Source organism: Diachasma alloeum, unplaced genomic scaffold (genome assembly GCF_001412515.2).
Source record: "Diachasma alloeum isolate Michigan unplaced genomic scaffold, Dall2.0 Dall_scaffold_00858, whole genome shotgun sequence".
NCBI classification, from domain to species: domain Eukaryota; kingdom Metazoa; phylum Arthropoda; class Insecta; order Hymenoptera; family Braconidae; genus Diachasma; species Diachasma alloeum.
The window spans coordinates 58,480-78,144 of record NW_021680979.1 but is presented as its reverse complement, the minus strand read 5'-3'; the positions used below and the strand labels follow the sequence as shown (position 1 = coordinate 78,144).

The 19,665-nt window shown below is 40.2% G+C and overlaps 1 protein-coding gene across 5 annotated transcripts in view; it reads left to right on the top strand.

Annotated features, from left to right (window-relative positions):
• The window catches only part of LOC107044989 (probable phospholipid-transporting ATPase IA), a 75,693-nt gene that overhangs the window by 40,836 nt on the left and 15,192 nt on the right, over positions 1 to 19,665 (top strand). For 4 of the 5 annotated variants that reach the window (XM_015267071.1, XM_015267072.2, XM_015267073.1 and 1 more), the window contains 5 exons: positions 555 to 1,376; positions 9,088 to 9,228; positions 9,307 to 9,425; positions 9,504 to 9,638; positions 10,695 to 10,799. In XM_015267071.1, the coding sequence (XP_015122557.1) occupies positions 555 to 1,376; positions 9,088 to 9,228; positions 9,307 to 9,425; positions 9,504 to 9,638; positions 10,695 to 10,799 (1,322 nt within the window). Of the gene's footprint in view, positions 1 to 554; positions 1,377 to 9,087; positions 9,229 to 9,306; positions 9,426 to 9,503; positions 9,639 to 10,694; positions 10,800 to 11,871; positions 12,412 to 19,665 lie in introns of those variants that run through there. The other variant, XM_015267074.1, reaches the window with a different exon arrangement.

Below are 19,665 nucleotides of genomic sequence, written 5' to 3'. Positions count from 1 at the left end.
TGGATATCTCAGCGACGATAGGTCATTCCGTTACCCTATCCCCACCAATCAACCCGACGGGATCCCGGGGGCACCAGTCCTCTCACCTGGCCGTTGGTCCCTAGTCTACTCTGACATAGCCTATGGAATCGCCCAGTTGGACAGCCTGTACGTCGGCCCCTTTTCCCCTAGCACATGCTGGGCGAATTCCAAAATAGCGATAGTCTAGTAACGTCCTCCAGACCTCCAGGGGTCGCGGTTTCACCCATAACCGCTATGCCTTAGGTCTTTCATCGGTTTGTCGCTCAGTTCATCTAGTCGCGGCTTTCTTCAGCCGCCTCTAGATGTCGCCTCATGTCTCAATGTTAGAGTTCACGTATCTTTTTAAGGGGATTTCAACCCGTAACGAGAAAATCTTGTTACAACATTTTATGTTAAAACTATCCACCCTTCACATAATTTCCAAATTACGATAGCACCGTAGATCAATTTCTTTCATTCCACCACTTCAACCCAGGATTATCATATCAAATCAAATCAAACTAAAAAAATAACGATTTTTTTGTTCTTCTAAGGTCCCTGAGACTCTACAAGCCCTCATCGAAGCTGACATCAACGTCTGGGTCTTGACAGGAGACAAACAGGAGACCGCCATTAACATCGGTTACTCCTGTAAATTAATTACCCAGTCTATGCCATTGATAATCGTAAACGAGAGTTCATTGGACAAAACAAGGGACGTAATCGTCCAGCACTGTTCGGACTTTGGGCCGGACCTGAGATGTCAGAACGATGTTGGACTGGTTATCGATGGAAATAGCCTGAAGTATGCACTCTCCTGCGATTTGAGGAGCGATTTTCTGGATCTTTGCACATCCTGCAAGGTCGTGATATGCTGTCGAGTCTCTCCGATGCAGAAGGCAGAGGTGGTGGACCTTGTGACGAGCAATACCAAAGCTGTCACGTTGGCTATTGGCGATGGAGCCAATGACGTTGCAATGATTCAGAAGGCTCACATTGGAGTGGGAATTTCTGGGGTCGAGGGACTCCAAGCAGCCTGCGCTTCTGACTACTCCATTGCCCAGTTCAGGTTCCTCAAGAGACTGCTCTTCGTCCATGGCTCCTGGAATTACAGCAGAATGTGCAAACTCATTTTGTATTCTTTCTATAAGAATATTTGTTTATATGTTATCGAACTGTGGTTCGCCATTTACTCCGGCTGGTCCGGTCAGATTCTTTTCGAGAGGTGGAGCATTGGACTTTACAATGTCGTATTCACAGCTGCACCACCTCTTGCTATGGGACTATTTGATAAGGTGTGCTCGGCTGAAACGCATCTTGCACATCCGAGATTATATGCTGCCAAGAACACAAACGAATCTACATTTAATATTAAGGTAAATGGAATAATTGATTGATTAATTCGTGTTTATCATGGGTTCCTTTACTTGAGAGAAACATTTTTGTTTTTAAATCGTATTTCTCCAATCGAGTCATTCCCAGGCGAGCCTGATCAGGTTTCAATTATAACAATCATGTTGCTCTAGAGACTGACTATGTTGCATATCACTTTGGATGAAATCCTTCAATGATTATTCATTTTTCCTAAATTTCTTATTAATATAATTTATATCATTGTCATAATTGAATCCTAATGAGAATTGCCTGAGAATGCCTCGACTGGAGAAATACGGTATTGAAAAAATTAATACTTCTTTCAAGTCAATGAATATTTGGAAACCATTTTTTTTTTCAGTGTACCTACTTATTTAATCTTCGTAAAAAACTACTTATTGCGATTTGTATAATGATTGAGTACTGGCCATATTTTTTATATTTTTCTAAAAAATAGGACCGTTTTCCACCCCGTAGGGAAGAAAACGTATATTTTAGGTCTTGCCGAGGCTTGACCCTTCGGAGATTACCTTTCATATCCTTAGCATGTGTGTGCACCCAAACTAGTCAAATCTCCCTATCAGCGCCATCTAACAGGGTTTAAGGGTACTTTCTGAAAGCCACAAGTGCCTGGCAAGTAGCTCCGCGCGGCGGGCGCGGAGGTTTCTCAGTAGCTTCTCCGAATGACGGCAAGCCCTTACTAGGGTCAAGCCTCGGCAAGACCTAAAATATACGTTTTCTTCCCTACGGGGTGGAAAACGGTCCTATTTTAAGTCTGTGCCTTCGGCTTGACCCTTCGGAGAGATGTTTGTAATCTGCCGGCACTTGAAAGATGTACTGTGACTCCAAAGGTTGAATGTGAAACCATTTATTTCGCTTTGGCAAACATTGAAATATAATAAGTATTTGAATGGCACTTAGACACTGTCATACAGGTCTTTGCAAGAGGACTCTTTGGTTCAATTATTGAACTATACTACTTATTGAAAATAAACTATAGAAGATACCAGAATTATACTGGCTTAAAACTTTTAATAAGAGAAATATTTTCATCAGATGTCTTAGGTTTATCAATCTCCTTCCAATAGTGTTTGAAGAAGTTGTTCTCTCCTTTCCAGTTACCCCTCGCGAGTAACTCGTCCATGCCCATCTTGTTTTGAAAATTCTTAGATGCTACTGCTGATCTAGTTGAACCTGCGCTCGCCTTAATTCCTGCCTGCTTGAAAGCTGTGTCGACCCATCCCGCAATCACAGACCTGGATGCTGTCTTGACTTCTCCTCTTGTTGTGATGAACAGAGATGTCAGATGATGACGAGCCTTTCGCCTCTCAGCTGATAGGACCATAAGCAGGTTTATCCATTTAACCATGTTAAAAATTGGATCTTGTGAGCCCGTGATCTGCCAACCAGATTGACGTGAGTCCGCTCTGTCTGTCTTCGAACCAAACTCCGGCCAGAAGACAACCTCATTCTCCAGAATACTGCAGAAGTCTGNCTCGGCAAGACCTAAAATATACGTTTTCTTCCCTACGGGGTGGAAAACGGTCCTATTTTAAGTCTGTGCCTTCGGCTTGACCCTTCGGAGAGATGTTTGTAATCTGCCGGCACTTGAAAGATGTACTGTGACTCCAAAGGTTGAATGTGAAACCATTTATTTCGCTTTGGCAAACATTGAAATATAATAAGTATTTGAATGGCACTTAGACACTGTCATACAGGTCTTTGCAAGAGGACTCTTTGGTTCAATTATTGAACTATACTATTTATTGAAAATAAACTATAGAAGATACCAGAATTATACTGGCTTAAAACTTTTAACAAGAGAAATATTTTCATCAGATGTCTTAGGTTTATCAATCTCCTTCCAATAGTGTTTGAAGAAGTTGTTCTCTCCTTTCCAGTTACCCCTCGCGAGTAACTCGTCCATGCCCATCTTGTTTTGAAAATTCTTAGATGCTACTGCTGATCTAGTTGAACCTGCGCTCGCCTTAATTCCTGCCTGCTTGAAAGCTGTGTCGACCCATCCCGCAATCACAGACCTGGATGCTGTCTTGACTTCTCCTCTTGTTGTGATGAACAGAGATGTCAGATGATGACGAGCCTTTCGCCTCTCAGCTGATAGGACCATAAGCAGGTTTATCCATTTAACCATGTTAAAAATTGGATCTTGTGAGCCCGTGATCTGCCAACCAGATTGACGTGAGTCCGCTCTGTCTGTCTTCGAACCAAACTCCGGCCAGAAGACAACCTCATTCTCCAGAATACTGCAGAAGTCTGAGTCAATCGATAGAAGAGTAAGATCGTGAATTCTTCTTCCCGAAGCCAAGAGCAATTGGAGAGACACGAATCGGGATACTTGAAAAATACTATCTTCCTTCGGAGGGTGAGTCGACATCCAATCTGTCAAGGTCTTCACATCCCAAATGGTCTTCTTGGTTGGTTTCGTTTGTTTAGCCTTTTGAACGCCGATTGCTTTCAATAAGGATCTGACCAAAGGATTCGAGCTCAAACTAACCTCACCTGTCCCACTCAGCGAGCAGACTACCGACTTTTGAGTGAGAATCGAACTGTAGGCCAATTTCTTCTCGTAAAACACGAAGCTTAAGTAAGAGACCAAGTGATGAGCCTCGGAATTATCAGACGGTATGCCTCTCGATTTACACCAAGACAACCATTGATGCCAGACTGAAGAATAGGTTCTCCAAGAGGATTCCTTCCAGGCCGCGCCCAGAAGACTAATCTCAGGATCAGATAAACCGTTTATCCGGTTACTCCACCCCGTACCTTCCAAACCTCTAAAGAGAGCCCTCTGACGTCTTGGGGGGGAAGCCCCGTTGCTAGGTCCACCAGGTGGCTCTCCAGGTTGAACAGTTGGAATGGGGCAGCTAGGCTCCTGTGTTTCAGATCTCCCCTCCAAAACGTCTTCTCCCATCTTGGGACAACCAGCAGGAAGGTCCCCGACGCTACATTCAGATGGTGGAGGACTTTGGGGATCGATGGAGGTGGTGGAAATATCCAAGCTAACCTCACCCTCCAAGGTCTGCTGAAGGCATTGGTGAATAACGCTTCTGGGTCGTTTACTTCCATCGAGACATACACAGGGACTATCTTGGATCGAGATGTGGCGAAGAGATCGATCTCCGGAGTTCCCCACTTCTGAAAGATCCTCTGGAGGATCTCGTTGCTCAAATGCCAATCCGGCAGTGGTAGATTCCTGGAAAGTCTGTCTGCAACTGTATTGTAACTCCCGGGTAGGAAGAAGGGGACTAGATGTATGCAGTACTGGTCCAGGAGAAGCAAGAGATCCTTTACTAGATTCAGGAGAACTAGAGACCGAGTCCCCCCTTGATTTCTGATATACGCCAGGGTCGTCTTGTTGTCCGACTGCAGCATGACTGATCTGCCCCGGAGCTGGTCTTTGTGATTCTGAATCGCTAGAAGACCTGTGTACAGTTCCTTGCGGTTGATGTGCCACTCGATCTGGTTCGAGGTCCACACTCCTGCTGAGTGAACCCCGTCCAGCTGAAAGCCCCAACCTGTCTGTGAGGCATCTGTTGACAAGAAGATGTCTGGTTCCGGTTGGAAGATGGCTCGTGTTCGGTGGATGTTGGTTTCCCACCATAAGCATTCGATACGGCTCAATTCGAGGAGAGGAAATTGGGTCTCTGGGGACGTTCTTGATAATCGGTGAGTGCCTCGTTGAAGCTGTCGAGAAAAGAGTCGTCCCAGGGGGGTGACCATCCAGGCGAAATTCAGCATTCCTAGCAAGGATGTTGCTGATTTCCAGCTCCAGGAATTTTGTTTTAACCACCTCCCCAGGAGATTCAAGATCCGCTCCTTTTTGTCGTCGGGAAGGACCATCTCGTTGAGACTGGTGTCCCAAATAATGCCCAAGAACTCGATTCTGTGTGTCGGTGTTATGATGGACTTCTGGACATTGACCATCCATCCTAGTGAGCGAAGGAAGTCTATCACGAATACAATCTGGTTTTGAAGCTCCTGGGCGTCCTGATGGGCCAATAGAAAATCGTCCAGATACACCAGAACTCTCATTCCTCTTTCTCGAAGGGTATCTGCCAGCCAGTTGGTTATTCTGGAGAATGCTACTGGGGCAGTTGAGAGACCGAATGGAAGACAGGTTATGTTGTACAGCTGATCCATGTATGACAGACAGAGGTCCCTTCGATGGGATTGTTTTATGGGGACATGCAGATAGGCTTGTGACAGATCTATCTTTGCTAGATAGTCGTTCCTCTGGAGAAATGCTGGTACCTTGCGTTGGTTTATGAGGCGGAACTTTGGGGGATGTAAGTAGTCGTTTAGACAACGTAGATTGAAAATTTGTCGGAATTTTCCTTCTGATTTTGGGATTAGGAACATTGGTGACAAAAAGCCCGAGTCCCAATTCGCCGTCTCCAAAACCCCCTGATGAAGCATAGATCTGATTTCTGTTGTCATTTGTAGAGTAATCTTGGTAGCATATTTTTGAATGTTTAACCTTGAGAGAGGTACGGTGGGTGGTTTCTTTATGAAAGGGATCGTGTATCCTTTCAAGACCTTTAAGATGTGCTTCGGTGCTCCGGCTTCTACCCACCGAGGAATGAACCGACCCAACTGACCTCCCTTGAACGCATAGTCATACTCTTCGAGATCGATGCTGTTGCTTCTTTGAACCTCCACCCTTGGGGAAGTTTCTTGGTGTCTTCGAATCGTGTTTTCGAGAGGCTGGGTAAGAGGATCGAGAGGTTGAGTACGAGGACGACTTGGGCTTTGAAGTTCGTGGGCGAGGGGTGTTTTCGGAGTTGGAATGAGTTTTGGGACGAAAAAGATTGGGCTCTTTGAACTGAGTGGGTTTTGTCGTCTGAGGAAAAACCTTCCTGACTTCACCCTGCTGACTCAGGAATTCCGAGAGTAGTTTCTCGTCGAACAAATGTGATTCAGACGGGGGAATTGCACTCAGCATAACAGCCTGATGGGGTTCTGTCGGCTTGAAGGAGCCTCTTCTCAGCTCGATCAACTCTGCTCTTCTGCCACACGTGTAATGCAGTAAATCCTCCGAGACGGTTCTCACCGCCGACTCCCCGAGGAACAGTTCCTTGACGTCCCCCAGAACTTGTGGGTGCCTTCCCACCAGCACATTGAAAGCTTCTGATAAACTCTCTCTTTGTAATAACAGGCCATGTGTTAAGGTTCCAGTCATTAACTCAGCTTTGGTAAGAATGGAGTTACTGATGGATGGTGAGGTCATGGATGACAACTCACTATTCACCTTGAGTGTATTAAAGACAGGTGACGCCCCCAGCTTCTTCTGCAACTCCTTGTATCGTATCTTATTTCACGATGTCGAACCCAGCTTCTGACACTTGACGCCTTGAGCTCTAATTGATGGTTTCGGTTCTGGTATTTGGGGTTCAGACTCCTTCACCACTGGTTCCCAAGACAGGAGTGATTGTGCTGATTCTGTTGCTTTCAATTCGTCAAACCCTTGGTTCTCTCCCGAATCAAACTCTTCCTCTTCCTCCTCTGACTCGTCCGATGAAGACCCCTCCCTAGATTGGTGGGACTGCTGGGACATCTCATCTATTCTCTCCATTATTGCCCCAAACAAGTTGGTCATTTGATTCTGTAGGGAGGTACCCAGGGCCTTTAGGCACGATCTCTTAACTGGAGGTTCGTCTTCCTCCTCTTCCACTTCCTCAGACTTCGCATCTTGATCCAGCTCCCTAGCTGCGACAGTCCAGGAGGTGAAAAGATGTCTCACTGGTTTCAATGAGTGTACAAACAGCGGAGCCTCAATTACCGAACCACGAATTTTATTGAGTAAGACTGGAGGGCTTGTGATTAGAGCCCTAGAAAAGGGCCAGCATAACATGGAGGTCTTACACTTCATGAAAGACTCTTCGCTTAGGCTTGAGGCCGTGTGAGCGAAAGCCTTTGCAATCTTCAATGTGGGAATCGCAAATTCGATTTTTCTCAGTTGGAGCGTTTCGATCTGATTCTCCGAGCCGAAGAGATCTTTATTGGAGAGATTCTGAACTCTACCCTTCAGCCAGCCGTCTGGAAGGGTATCTGAGGCTGATTTCTTCAAACGGTCCAACACAGCATCTTCTTCAGTATCGGCTGCCCTCCCGAACAGCTCTTCCAACGTGATCCAGTGGACTTCGTCGCTTTCGTCCGACATCTGAAACGTAGATGAAAAAGACTTCACTCACCAGCGATTCATATGTGGGACAATAACAAATGAGGTTAGGTCCTCAAGCCGGTCCTCAAGCTGGTTGAACATGTCTTGCGAACAGTGCCCAGCGACCATATGAAAAGAGAGAGGTTAAAGCCTCATTCCCCAGTTGCCATAGCTATGTCATCACATGCCCGAGAGAATGTCTGCAGGCCGCGGTATGGTAGTGTTGATGGTTGGTGTTGTGTGCTCGAGAGATCATCTGCGAGCAGTGACAACCACCCTACGAAAAGAGATAGGTTAGCCCCTCACTCCCCAGCTGCCGTAGCTGTCATCGCATGCCCGAGAAAATGTCTGCAGGCAGCGGTACGTAGTGTTGACGGCGCGTGTGTGTATGCCCGAGAGGATGCGAGCAGTGACACGGGTAATTTGTCATCTCGGCTATGGCCAAGATGGCGGTCGGAACCGACGCCGTAACCCCGAAAAAAAATTTTCATTTCTGCATCGTTGTACCCTAAAACTAGAAAACAGGAATATTCAAAGAGAAGGACAAGGAGATACTCACCTTTGAATTTATCAATAAAACCAAAGCACTTTTAGCGCTTCTAAATTATCGAACGTTACAACAACGTTTAGCTACACACACGCTTCGGAAAATAAAAGCGTACTGAGAAACCTCCGCGCCCGCCGCGCGGAGCTACTTGCCAGGCACTTGTGGCTTTCAGAAAGTACCCTTAAACCCTGTTAGATGGCGCTGATAGGGAGATTTGACTAGTTTGGGTGCACACACATGCTAAGGATATGAAAGGTAATCTCCGAAGGGTCAAGCCGAAGGCACAAACTTAAAATAAAATATATACACCTGTTCATACAAAGTTTTTCAGATATTTCCATTTTTTCATCCGAATGGATAGAAATATTCAAATTTGTAGCTCAATCTATTTTCTTGAATATCTATAAAAATACTAAACTGATTTCAATATTTTTTCAAAATATTTGTCTTTCATCTCAATCAATACAATATTTATATTTGTACATAAAAAGTTTTCAAGATATTTCAATTTTTCAGTTTTTCACAAAAAATCCTTTTGTTTTCTTGTTCAGAATTCTTGTCTCTTTTGAAAGCGTATCATTGAGTATCTTCCCTGAGTGTCTTCAAAACTGCTCAACCCATGTTATTCAGCCCATATTAATTCATCAAACAACCGAAATTGAACTATTCACAATTCATTGATGGGAGAAAAAGATAAATACATTCCTAAGTAGAAAATCTTCAGTCACATGCTCATTATCACAGGCTCACTGTCATCTGCTTGTTTTACTGTACCTCATTTTGCAATTTCCAACAATCAAGGAATTATAATATTCGATCGTAAAGATAATTCAATGAACGGTTGTATAACACCCTAATGTAGGGTTGTATACTTCCTATTTTGATAAGTCAATGAAGTGTTGTTATACAACCTTGTAATATTCTCTTCATCATTTTCTTTGGAAGAAACTTCGGATTAATCGTTATAGACTGTTCTTTATTCTAGGTGTTTTGGGTTTGGATTATAAATGCATTAGTTCACTCGTCTCTACTGTACTGGTTTTCATTATTGGCACTGAAACATGATGTGATTTGGTCGAATGGACGAGATGGAGGTTACATAGTACTAGGAAATTTTGTATATACTGTGAGTATTACAAATAATTTATGTGTAAACATTGCAGTCGTTCACAATGGTTATTTCATCGACATATTCATTTTTCAGTATGTGGTAGTTACTGTTTGTGGAAAGGCTGGCCTCATAACAAATTCATGGACGTGGTTCACCCATTTAGCCACTTGGGGATCGATAATACTTTGGTTCTTGTTTATATTGATATATAGGTAAACAAATTACAAACCTATTTTACTGAACAATTTACAAATCGATTGTGGCTAAAAAAATTCTTTGTTTATTTATAGTAATTTTTGGCCAGCATTGAATGTTGGAGCTGTGATGCTTGGTAATGACAGAATGCTCTTTTCATCCCCTGTGTTCTGGTTGGGACTGGTTCTCATTCCTTCAGCTGTTTTACTCGTCGACGTCACAGCAAAAGCGTAAGTTGAAGAATCAGGGTTATTTTTAAGTAGTAGATCGTGATATGTCGGCTTATCTTAATGACGACCGATTCTGTAAACGTCAAGTAGTCTTTTAATTTTTTTTTGCAAGAAATGCCCTCTTTATTTTATGCATTATTTTGCAAATATATCCATAGGTTCAGAGAAAATATCAAGAAATCCTTTTTCATAAAATTTTCTGCATTTTTGCCAGCATTTCCTTCACAAAATTACTTATTACACACAATGGAGTCCCTTCATTTATTGGGCACATGTGATACTATGTGTTAACACCTTGTGTATAGAAATTGTAATCGCCACATCCCATTTATGCGCTCTTCACTTTTAATCCTACTAAAATGTTAATTTACCATCCCAATTCTGCGTTATACAATTCACACTTGTAAATGTTTGATTTACTGTGCGGAGATGAACATGCATAATTCAAGTATGTGCAATTCAAGAGAGACACAACATCCATCAAACTTGGGCCCGGATTGGGGGATTTTGTTTTTCTTGAATGTGACACTCAAATAATTCCTGTCGAGCTGCACACAACAAATTGAATATTTATAAGTCTAAAATAACACATTAAGGCATTCAGACTGTCGAATGTGTAATTGGGTTTGTACAGTTCAATTTAATAAAATTCAATTTGTATATCGTATAATGAGACTGTGAAGACTGCAGTTTCTGTAGATAAGATCTTAACGCCAAACATCCAATTGGTCACATAATAAAGGGAGTCCATTGTGTGCGATAGATCCTTTTATCTAGAAAATGCTGTCGTTGTTAAAGTATGCCTCGACTTATTACGTTTTATTACTGCAACACATGCAGAAGAGTAAGATACAATGGATACTTTTGAATTCTACTCTATTAGTTATGACTTGAAACAAAATGCATAAAAAAATATTGCATTCCATCAACAACTGAACGAGTCATTAACATTTTAAAAGAAAAAACAAGTGTCCATTTTACCCCACACTTCCCAAATCAAATGAATTTATCTTTATGATTTAATGATTTACTTAAATGTTTTGTTTTGGTTCACAGTGTGAAGAATACTATGTTTAAATCATTAACAGAAGCAGCAAGGGAGCAAGAAATCCGTAAATCCGATCCTGGTCATTTATTCACTAATCAAGATTACCGAAGCTCGTAAGTTTACCTCATTGCCATTTCAATCACCAGAGAAAATTAATCACTTCTGTCGACATATTCTAGTCATATTAATGTTATATGGAACATCAAATTAAAAAGCAATGCTTGAGCATGATGAGGAAATTTTTTTTCAAAGAATTGAGATCAAAGGGAATACTAAAACTAATATAATCAAATAATTTTCTTTTCAATATTTTCCTCTTGCATGGAATCGAGCTTTGATCATTCAATGAAATACTCAAATGTTCGTTTGCATGGCTTTAGTCCGTCATGTCAAATTCACCCTGTGCCATGGTCAAATTCATATTGAAGTCGTAGAAAACAGGAGAAAATGCCCCATTCAATGAATTCATGGATTATTTTGCAAAAATAGTCAGAAAAAAAGAGTTTCTATAAATGGAAATTTCCTACAAATGTACTGTGGAGAAATGTTCTCCTAGGAAAACTTTTCGTGTTATTTTTTTTTAAATTTGAGACATAACGATCTTTGAGATATTTAGGTAATAAATCATAATTCGACAATGAATCTAAATTCTCATTGATTATGCAATTATTTTATTGACGGGGGATGTCAGGAGAAATGTTCCCGAAGCCTTTTTGTGTGGAATTTCATGCTGTATAAAGAAGGCCTTCTGATATTTTTTCCAAACTATCAAACTTTCGAGATATTTGCAAAATAATTTACAGTAATCCAGTGACGAGGTGATAAACCAGATGGATCTATTTCGTCTTTAATCAGTTTTTCGAAAATATCTTGAAGGCGTTGCAGAATTTTCATGAAAAATACTCAAAAGGTTTCTATGAAAATAGATCTAGCGCCCTCACATTCAAAGATATTGATCAAAAACTAATCCTAGATCCTAACTGGATCGTTTAATTTTACCACTTCAATACTGAATCCTCTGTACAAATCGCTTCTCATCACTTCCCCACAAAACCATTTGTGTGAAATTCATTCAATGTCAAATGAGAATTTTTGTTGAAAAAGAAACTCTTCGAGAATTGATTTAAGTAAAATTAGGATAGCCATGATTAAACCAAAGAAATCTTTAATGGAATATCCCAACAGCCGATCAAGATCACTCACCAGATGGTTGAATCGATGTTGTCCATTACTAAGACCAAGTCGAAGGAGGAGTTTTAGGAGGTACCCATTTGCCTTTGTAACACGTCGTGGCTCGTGGTACCAATACACTATAAATCGTCCCCAGTCCCTGTGAATTTTTCATCCTCCAATAGATGCTTTTGTCATCCCAAGAAGATTAATCCAATGAATGAGATTGCGGAGAATATAAAACTGTGCATGACTTCCACTAACATTATTACTGGACGTTAAAAATCATCTGGTAATCGGATTAAATGTGTCTTTCCGTAGTGTAAATCACACCTCGAAGATTTTCAAGTGAATCAAACAGAAATAGATGATGTTCTTTATTTTTGTTGATGTTGTATTTTTATAGAAACTAAGTGTTAATCGTAGTGGGAGTATTAGAAATTACGTGGGAGTTTCCTGGTGCACGATTCAAGTATTATTGGTTTTCTATTATGCAAAGTCAGAATTATAAACACTGTATTGATATTTTGCATTAAATTTTTTGTTGATTGTTAATTATTTTTTATTTTCATTTGGTTTCACATTCTACATTATTCATTATGAACTCGCACTCTCATTCTTCCCATTTAACAATTATTGATTAATGTGTCAATTGATTAATCTTTCAAGTTAATGGTTGATGTAACTGGCTTTCTATGATTCGGTTTGTTTAATTTGGAATGGAGTTGTTTTCTGAAGTTTGTGGCAGATATTTTGTATTATACGAAGTGGTGAAAAACAGAAGGTGAATCCAAAATTTTTCTATAGATTATTTTTTAAGAAATGAGGGAATTCAGAGAGAAATGTCGGAAGACACTGTTGCAGTCCTTCAAACGTTCTGCTAAAAAATCATCTTGAGAATTTATTAGAATAATTAAATTAGTAAGGAATGTCTTGTGAGATGACTCGAATAATTCTACAGATTGTTTAGTAAATGTTCCTGGAACTAGTAGGTTTAGATTTTAAACTTTAGAGAAAATTGTCAGCAGATATTTGTAGTAGCCCCTGGAAGGTTTTCGAAAAAATCATTCAGATTTAATGTTTGCTAAATGTGTAGTGAAAGGTTGAAAAATTCAATTCAGACAGTTTCCTGAGTATCGGTCGAATTAATGAGTTCCGATAAGCTTATTTACATTTAATTATTTACCTCCACAGGTGTGTCGCAATAATTATTATTGAGGATAATCCAATCATTAACGAATGGCTAAAGAGGAAAGTCCGAAAAATTCATACCGACTTTTATAAAAATATTTCTAAGCAGTGGGGTAAGGTGGAATGTTTTTGATCCACTGTAATTCCTGGTCAGGGAGGTTACGCCTGTGCCACTCATCTGACATTCTTCAACATTATCAACTTACATTTTTTTCCTTCTCTTAATATTGAAACGCACATGGGTAAAAATAAAGTATTTATTAAGTTTAAAAGGGGACGATATCAAAAGAGACATGTTAATAATAAAAGAGAGAAAAGAAAAGAGTAATAATAACAAAAAAAGAGGCGCTAACTTCAGAGGAGAGGTTTTGAGGAAGGAAAAGAATGCAGATTCGATGGAATGCATTCTGAGGGAGAATTAGATAATCATAACAATATGAAGAATTTGATTTTTTTTGCTTCCGAATAGAAGCTTTGTAATCGATGGGTTTTGTGATTCTCCAATTTTGCTTGTTTAAATTCGATTTTATTGTTGAAAGTGCGTAAATTTACAGGATTTATTTATACTTTAGTTATAGCTGTCAGCCATGTTCTGTTATTCTTAATCTATACAGGGTACCTCACGACCGATCCTTTTCCTTCGAGGGTATTGAAGAGGGTGCTTTTTGAAGTGAAACTTTCCCTCCCACTTTTGGGTCTGAGTACTTTTTTTTCCTGCTTTTTGAAAAATGATTTTGGGCGCAGTAGGGCAAGGGGGGGGGGGGGTAGATGGTTACACATGTGGCCATCAAGCGTACTGAAAAGAAAAAAAGGACACAAATTTTTGCAAAATTGTAAAAATAATTATTTGCCCCTGAAATCAGTAGCAAGACATCAAAAGAAAAAAGGACGGACCAAAAAACAAGTGCTCAAATCCAAAAGTGGGAGGGGAACTTTCCACTTAAAAAAAAATATAGGAAATGTTATTATAGAACATGTATTTTTTTACGCAACGAATCGTAATACTAGGGATGTCATATGACCATCACATGACAGATGCCATCTATGATAATTTTGTCACACGAGTCAGTCCTCAATTTTTTTACATATTTTGTGATACAAATTCTATGTGGTCATCCACAGGAAAAAAATATACCTGAATATTTTATACTGGAATCAAGCATATGCATAAACCTGAATTAGGAATAAAATATACTTGATTTAAGTATATTTTATACTCGAATGGGGGCTGGATGTTTCAATTCGAAAATGATTATTTCGTATCAGCTCGGGTTGTACCAAGCCCTCTCTAGTATAACATAAGGGTCAGGCATTGAGTGTGAGAATGTAAGGGTCAAAAAGTGAAGGTTAAAAAATGAGGGTCGGAATATTAGAGTCAAAAACTGAGAACCTGAATGTAAAGGTGAAGAAATGAGGGTCAGAATATTAGGGTCAAAAAATTAGGATTAGAATATAAAATTAATAAAAGGGGGTTCAGGCAGTGAGGGTCTAAATATAAGGGCTACAAACGGTGATCATGAATAATATATGGCTTATATTTAGACCGTCATTGCCTGACGCACTTTTCTCTTTACTTTTATATTCTAACCCTAATATTCTGTTATGTTTTGACCCTAATATTCTGATACTTATTTTTTAACCTCCACTTTTTGACTCTTATATTCTGACACTAAGTGCCTGGCCCTTATATGACACTTGAGAGAGCTTGCTATAACTCAGCCTGATACGAAAGAGTAATCTTCGAATTGCCATATCCATCCCCCCAGGGCCGGCAGATCAGCAGTTTCTTATGTGGGGTGACTGTCGAGTATAAGCCGTAGAGGAGGAGGGGGGAGCAAGGGGGGGATCCAGGGGATTGACATTCAAGAGTCACAAGGGTCGACTGTTAGTCACGAGTGTCACACGGAGAGAAAAATTCAATGAACATTACCAGAAAAAGACGTAAAAATTACGTTTCGAAACGTAATCCGCGAGCGAAGTAAAATTCAATAGAAAGTGTGAGTCGGAACGGAAATTGTACGAATCGCCCCGTAAATTCTACGATTTGTTCCGTAAAAATTAACCACCCGTCTGATGACTCACCGCTGTGGGGCCAACAAGTAGTTCCGTAATTTTTCCCGAACGATTGAGAAATTTTACAGAACGGAACGTAGAAATAACTCACCAGCTTCATAGAAATTGTTGAACGTACAAGAATTTTTTATTTTGAAGGCATAATAAGTCGGGAAGTTGCTGTAAGATTTTACTTCTTCGGGAAAAATTACATGACAATTTCGTACTTTGTTCGGTGATGAACCTGAAAATTCACTGAACGTTTCAGATTTCTTCTCTTCCATTTCTATAAAAATTGCCGGGAAACAATTCCCTATTGCAGATTACGTGAATTGTTACGTAATTTTTACTGAATATTTCTCTCCGTGCAAGAATCAACTATCTGTAACAAGGGTCACATAGGTCAGCTATTGGGCACGAGGGTTACAAAGGTCGACTATTAACAGATGAGGATGAAATGAAGAAAATGATGAGAACAATAATACATTTTTATTCACCATTATACAGGGTTTCCCAGAACTCCAGTTTAATTTCTCGAGGAATAAAAAAGGGTGAAATTCTGAGTCCAAAGTTCCTCTTTGACTCTTCGCTCTGGGGCTTAGTTAAATAGGTATTAATTAATGAATTTAAAAAATGACGGGGGCGGTGGCCAAATTCGTATTGGATTAGCAACTGGGGGGCAGAAACGGAAATGGACGGAGAGATCTCCAATATATAATAGATAGCAGAACTCTTTGACTTAATCTAGTTCTCCTAAATAAATCAAAGGCTGTATCATTCAACTCTGTCTCGCCTCGTCTCGGTCTCGCTTAATTCCGATAAAAAACAAGAAAAATTGTTTACTTTCCAATTCCGTATTTTTAACTCTTAAGTGGTCGCATCGGGAGGGAATCCCCGCTAAACCATACGCAATCTATAGGGCGCCACTGTGGAGCGAGTGAGGTGCTAGAAAAGCGCGACCACTTAAGGGTTAATCAAACATCGGAACGGTCATTGTTCCTGGTGCGAGGGCCAAACCTCGCAAGGATCATAGCCTGCAAGGGTCAAAAACTTCAAAAGTCACAACTTGCAGGGTTCAAATGATCACAAAAGTCAAATCACAAAAGTAGGAAGGATAGTCACAAGAGTTGAACGATAATAAATTTAGCGTAATAATCAGAAGGCTCTTCTGTTCGACCCACACGATCGTTCAGCGCTTGTGATTATCAAGCTTTCCTCTCTAATTTGACCCCGGTGTTTGTCCTGTCTGTCTCTTCCGGTTGAACTTTGTGGGCGTTTGACCCTTTCTTGTTTGCCTACATTGTTTGACCCTTGTGAGTTATGATCCTTATGACGTTTGATCCTCGCTAGGTATAACCAGTGTGCCAATTGACCCATGTGAATTATGTTCTTTGCAATATTTGACACTCGCGCAATATGACTCTTGCGACATTCGATCCTCGCGAGGCATGACTTTTGAGAGGTTGGTAAGATCCTGACGATGTTTGACTCTAGAATGGCATAACTCGTGCGATGTTTGACCCTGGCGAAATTCACTTTTGAGATTTTCCAAATTGTGAACCGAGTGTCGCCACTGGGCATTTCTATGGCGGGTTTTCCTTCTCTATTGGGATTTCTTGCAAATGCACACGCGCTCTAGCGGTTCAATCGACTGCTAGTTCGGGCAGGGCGTAGAGCTGTCAGCTAGCCAGTTGAACTCGGAGCCACAACTGTTCTCGCAAAAATAAACATCATTTCGCTCAATGTTTTCATCATTACGATATTTTGCAATAATCGAAGCTAATTGATTCAGTTGAATATTGAGAATAATTACATTTTATTGATCATGGAGTTTGCGGAGAGGAAAAACAAGAATAAAACGTTTTGCAGTGTGTATGGATGAAGAGCAAAGTTTGTTGTAATTCAAAAGTTAGATTTTATCGTTTTCCTCGCCAAAACGTGGATTTAGTTACAATAATTGATAATTTCGGTGAAGAAGAAGTTATTGATAGATGTACGACTTGGATTAAAATATTGAGAATGGGCAAAAAAGTGTCGAATTCCATGAGAGTTTGTTCTTTACATTTCACTGAAGAGGATTTCTTTTTGCCATGTAAGTAAAAAAGCGATTTCCAATATTAGCTTGGATGTTTATGAATTGAACAAAATATGACGAAATATATTACTGATTTCTTGAATTACAGCCAGAGCTCAACAGGACAATTCAGTAATTACTCACCTGAAGAGAACAAGTGTTCCTTCATTCAATCTGCCTCCTCAATCACCCACAAACAATCGGAATTGTGGAGAGAAATTTTTGTAAATCTTCTCCACCACAAAAACTCTTGGCTCTCGGATGTGTATTAGCAAATTTACAAATCTCATGAATAGAAACTCATTTTATCACAGTCAATTTAATAACAGTAATATATAAAAATGAGGGCTAGCGTGTAACTCCGTGTGCATCTGGCCGGTCGACCTGCCCGTGTTAGTTCTCTATTTCGCCACGAGACGGCTTTATATTAAGCCACGCCTCCGTGAGAGATCTCAATTGGTGATGGTCGATTCTCAATCCGTCAACCCTGTCCTCAAAGCCTATAGATCGCGACTAACGAGAAGAGCGAAGAATTTCCAAGTCTCGCAGAGACTCCTGTTTAGGCGAGTATCATCCTGGAAATTCTGGACGTGGTATCATCTCGGTATCGGTTCATGAAACTGAGACGATCTGAAACGAGAGCGAGTCTAATTCCGGTATCGTGGGCAATCTTATGTCACGGCTGAGAAAGTCCTCTCATTCGTGCACGTAGTATCCACCAACGGCAATAATAATTTTTTTCTCGTCCTCCATGTGGAGTAAATCCCACACCCCAAAATCCTATATGCGGTTTACATCACCGGCACCTCATACCTTCTGCCGGCCCTGCATCCTCCAATTGAGTATAAAATATACTTGAATCAAGTATATTTTATTCTTGATTCAGGTTTGTGCATATACAATAATTAACAATAATAACAAAAATATGACGTCAGGTGACTACTATAGCGGTCATAAATTTTTCATATGACAAAAAAAAATTACGGTCATTTTCACATCCCTACGTAAGACATCCTTCAAAAAAAGGATTTTTCATTGAATTCACATTTCATTACACGATTACCTTTCCGTACAGTAAAATTTGCGCGATTTTGCATATAATTTTTATCCAACTTTACTTTTTGTGTACTATTTGCAAAAACTATGTTTAGTATTTTTAGGATTTTTGGCTTTGTTGTTTTCAAAAGAGGGGGAGGGGAGGGGGATGGAGTTCCTAAGCGGTACTTTACATTGTTCCAACTCTCTATTGAGTATTGTCCTTACATTGTTCACGGTGGGAGACTTGGATGTTGCGCTTTATCTGCAATTTTAAAAATTCAAAATTGTACATCAGTTCCCAAGGTTTTTTTTATACACATTGTTATTTTAAAGTATTATTATTCGATTCGTGGCACTTCTTTGCGTAATTTGAGACTAATTTGAATGCTTTATTCTCCGCGGAATAGTAATTACTGATAACTATTAATCGATGTTGAAATCGTGACAAGCAGTCCTACCCGCTGGCGGATAATATCTGTCAATCGCTTCTTACTCTCTTCTTTCATTTATTTGGTAGATTCTTGAAGTTTTAAGGATCATCGGGTGAGAAGGAAATGTAGGAGGTGAGGCGGAGGAGTTTCTATTGTTTTCCTGCAGAAAACCAATCGCTGAACAAAAAAATGTGTCCCATTCCGATTGAAAATTGAGGCAATATTAGGGAGTATCTCCGGTTAAAAATTATTTTTAGAGCTAATCAAGTTTATTTGTATCTGTTCCACGCATTGAATGGTTTTCAGATTGTTTTTTTTTTTTTAATAAATGGAAAAATATTATTCCATGCGAAAAAGTGGCAACATCGTCGGTATTTTTTTTTTCACCAGGAGCTGGTACCACTGGCTCGAGGGAGCTCCAATCACAACGCTTCATGCTCTCTCTCAAGAGACGTTTAAATTGACCGCGCTACCCCCACCCGATCAGTACTTGGGAGTTTGCGTGCGCAGAAATTTCATTTTTCAGTACTTTTTTCGCTATTATTAATAAACAATTCTCCTAGGCGACAATCTTTTTCACTCAAAAAATCATTGATCACATGTTCTAAATGTGTATAAAGTTTCATGACTTTGGCTGAATTTTTTCCTTGGGTTTCGCTGTTTTTTTGCTGATTTCCATAAGATCGAACTTGACGGACCGACTTCAGAGTTGCGTCAGAGTTGCGTAAGACTTGAATATTTCCAACATTTCAGAGAAAGTTCAAAGTTCGGTCAGAGTTGGGGCTATGTCGGATTCTGGGGAGGGGCCGGGGGGGTTTACATGTGTTCTCTGAACTCTTACCTGCCGTCAGAGTTAAGAGTTCAGTTTTTTTTATTGTTGATCATTATTTATTTATTTCTGGGGAAGCGAGGGGAGTCCATTTGTTCTCTGAACACTTACCTGCCGTCAGAGTTAAGAGTTGAGTTTTTTTATTGTTGATCATTACTTATTAATGAGTCAGAGTTAAGAGTTGAGTTTTTTTA